At 65.9% G+C, this 2,829-nt stretch overlaps 1 protein-coding gene across 1 annotated transcript in view; it reads left to right on the forward strand.

Moving 5' to 3' along the window:
- Positions 1-2,829, forward strand: part of RABGGTA (Rab geranylgeranyltransferase, alpha subunit) — an 11,955-nt gene that overhangs the window by 3,420 nt on the left and 5,706 nt on the right. Inside the window, exons 2-7 of the mRNA XM_010573317.1 lie at positions 435-536; positions 652-1,004; positions 1,226-1,392; positions 2,017-2,217; positions 2,495-2,578; positions 2,677-2,802. Coding sequence (XP_010571619.1) covers positions 435-536; positions 652-1,004; positions 1,226-1,392; positions 2,017-2,217; positions 2,495-2,578; positions 2,677-2,802 — 1,033 coding nt within the window. The remainder of the gene's footprint in view (positions 1-434; positions 537-651; positions 1,005-1,225; positions 1,393-2,016; positions 2,218-2,494; positions 2,579-2,676; positions 2,803-2,829) is intronic.

The following is a 2,829-nucleotide window of genomic DNA, read 5'->3' on the forward strand; positions in this document are numbered from 1 at the left end:
CCCCCCAGTGCCTCCCAGTCACCCACCAGTGCCTCCCAGTTAACTTCCAGTGACAACTAGTTCCTCCCAGTCAACCTCCGGTGCATCCCAGTTTCTCCGCGTCCCCCCCAGTGACCCCCAGAGCCCCCCAGTGCCTCCCAGTCAAATTCCAGTGGCAGCTAGTTCTTCCCAGCCCACACCTAGTGTGTGCCAGTGCCCTCCAGTTTCTCCCAGTCCCCCCCCAGTGACTCCCAGAGCCCCCCAGTGACTCCCAGAGCCCCCCAGTGCCTCCCAGTTAATTTCCAGTGGCAGCTACTTCCCCACAGTCGACCTCCAGCACATCCCAGTTCCTCCCAGTCCCCTCCCAGTGCCTCCCAGTTCTGCCCAGTCACCCCCCAGTTCCCCCCCCCATTCCTCCCAGTCCGTGACCCCCAGCATCCCACAATTCCTTGCAGCACGGCCGCCTGAAGCTCCGCCCCCCGGACGCCGCCCGCCGCCGGCAGCGGGAGGAGAAGCTCCGCCTCTACCGCTCCGCCATGGCCACCCTGCTGGAGAAGGTGACCTCTGACCCCACCCTCTGACCCCACCCCTGGCTGCCACGCCCCCCTCCCGCGGGCCTTGGTGACCCCTGACCTCTCAGGTCGACCCCTGACCCTCGACCTCTGCCCCCAGCGGGAGCGGGGCGAGCTGGACGCGGAGGCGCTGGCGCTGACGGGCGCCGTCCTGGCGGCCAACCCCGACGTGGGAACGTGCTGGAACCTGCGGCGCTGCGCCCTGCCCCCCGACCCCGCCGACTGGTCTGGACTGGGAGGCACTGGGAGGGGATTTCGGGGGCCGGGGAGGGCGCTGGGATGGACTGGGAGAAGATCAGTGGGTACTGGGGGGCACTGGGAGGTGTTTAGGAAGGGATCTGTGGGTACTGGGGGGCATGGGATGCCCATGGAGAGGTTTCATGGGGAGTGGGGAGCACTGGGAGGTTACTGGAAGGGAATCTGGGGGCACTGGGACGTACTGGGAGGTGATCAGTGCATACTGGGGAGCACTGGAAAGTGTTAGAAAGGCATTTGTGGGTGCTGGGGTGCACGGGATGCCCTCAGAGGGGTTTTGTGGGGGCTGGGGAGCACTGGGAGGTTACTGGGAGGGGACTAGGGGGCACTGCGACAGGGTTTCTGGGCGCTGGGAGGTTGCTGGGCGGTGGCCAGAGGGGCACTGGGGGGAACTGGTCTTTACTGGGCTGTCACCGCAGGGTGCCGGGGGAACTGGCCTTCGTGGTGGGGTGCCTGGGGGTGAACCCCAAATCCTACGGAGCCTGGCACCACCGGGGCTGGGTGCTGCGCCGGGCCCCCGCGCCCCCCCCGGCCCCCGCCGAGCGCGCCCTCTGCGACCGTCTGCTGGCCGCTGACCCCCGCAACTGTGAGTGCATACTGGGATGTACTGGGAGGCACTGGGTGGGGGGCCTGGGGGGGCTTTGAGGGGGTTTGGGGGCGGTTACGGGGCACCAGAGGGGCTTTAAAGTTGGAATTTGCATCTTGGCGGGTGTCGGGGTATACTGGTTTGTACTGGTTTGGGATCGGAGAGAGCCGAGGCATGCTGGTTTGTACTGGGATGCGCTGGGAGGAGGGTTTGGGGGCTGCTGGGCCACCCTGGGAAGGATGTAAGAGCTTCTGGGCTGACTGGTCTGTGCTGGGAGCGGGCTGCTGGGCTGTACTGGGAGTGAGTTTTTGGCGGTGCTGAGCCATAGCGGCTTGGACGTACCACTAACCGGAAGGTTGCTGAGCTTACTGGTTTATATTGGGAAGTAGCGGGAGAGGGCATGAGGGATCTTGGGATGTACTGGGAGAGACTTTTGGGGGTGCAGGGCTTACTGGTTTATAGTGGGAGCTGGTGGAAAGAGACCTGGGGCATCTTAGATGGTACTAGGAGCGGGTTTTGGAGCGACGAGGGTTACTGGTTTGTATTGGGAGTTACTGGGATGGGGTTAAGGGACTCTGGGGGGGGACACCAGCCCCCACTGGTCCTTACTGGTGCCCCCCCCAGTCCACGCCTGGGAGCACCGTCGGACGCTGGCGGCCGAGGAAGACCCCGAGGCCGAACTGGCCTTTGCCGGGACCCTGCTCAGCCGCGACTTTTCCAATTTCTCCGCTTGGCACCACCGGAGCCGGCTGCTGGCGCCCACCCGGACGCCGACGTCTCCCGGGGGCGGGGCAGGGGCGTTGCCCCCCCACCGCCTCCAAACGGGTGAGTCCCCACCCCTCCCCAAACCCCACCCTCGGTCCCCAAAACGCCCCAAAACACCGGGGTCCCCCCCCAAATGTCTCCGTCCGCCCCTGGGTGCCGGGATCCCACCTTGGTGCCGGGGTTCCTCCTGGATGCCGGCGTCCCTCCCAAATATCGGGGTCCCTCCCAAATATCGGGGCTCCCTCCCAAATATTGGGGTCCCTCCCAAATATCGGGGTTCCTCCCAGATATCGGGGTCCCCCCCTTTATCTCCCCCCATTCCGTCCTGTCCCGGCAGAGCTGGAACTGGTGCAGAACGCCGTCTTCACCGACCCCAACGACCAGAGCGCCTGGGTCTACCTGCGCTGCATCCTCTCCCGCGGTACGCCGGCGGCCCCCCAAAAAACTTAGGGACCCCCCAAAACCTTGGGGGGCCCCCCCAAAACGCTCCTGAACGCCTACGTGTGTTGTTCCCCCCAGCCTCCCCGCCGCCGCGGATCCTCTGCCTCTACGTCAACCGGGAGGACGCGACGTTGGCCGTCACCTTCTCCCGCCCCGTCGTGGTGAGTCCGGATTTTGGGGTTCCCCCCCCCGCCAGACACCGGGGTCGCCCCCAGATCCCAGAGTCCCCCC

This window comes from Haliaeetus leucocephalus, unplaced genomic scaffold (assembly GCF_000737465.1).
Source record: "Haliaeetus leucocephalus isolate CR32 unplaced genomic scaffold, Haliaeetus_leucocephalus-4.0 Scaffold374, whole genome shotgun sequence".
In the NCBI taxonomy this organism is placed as follows: domain Eukaryota; kingdom Metazoa; phylum Chordata; class Aves; order Accipitriformes; family Accipitridae; genus Haliaeetus; species Haliaeetus leucocephalus.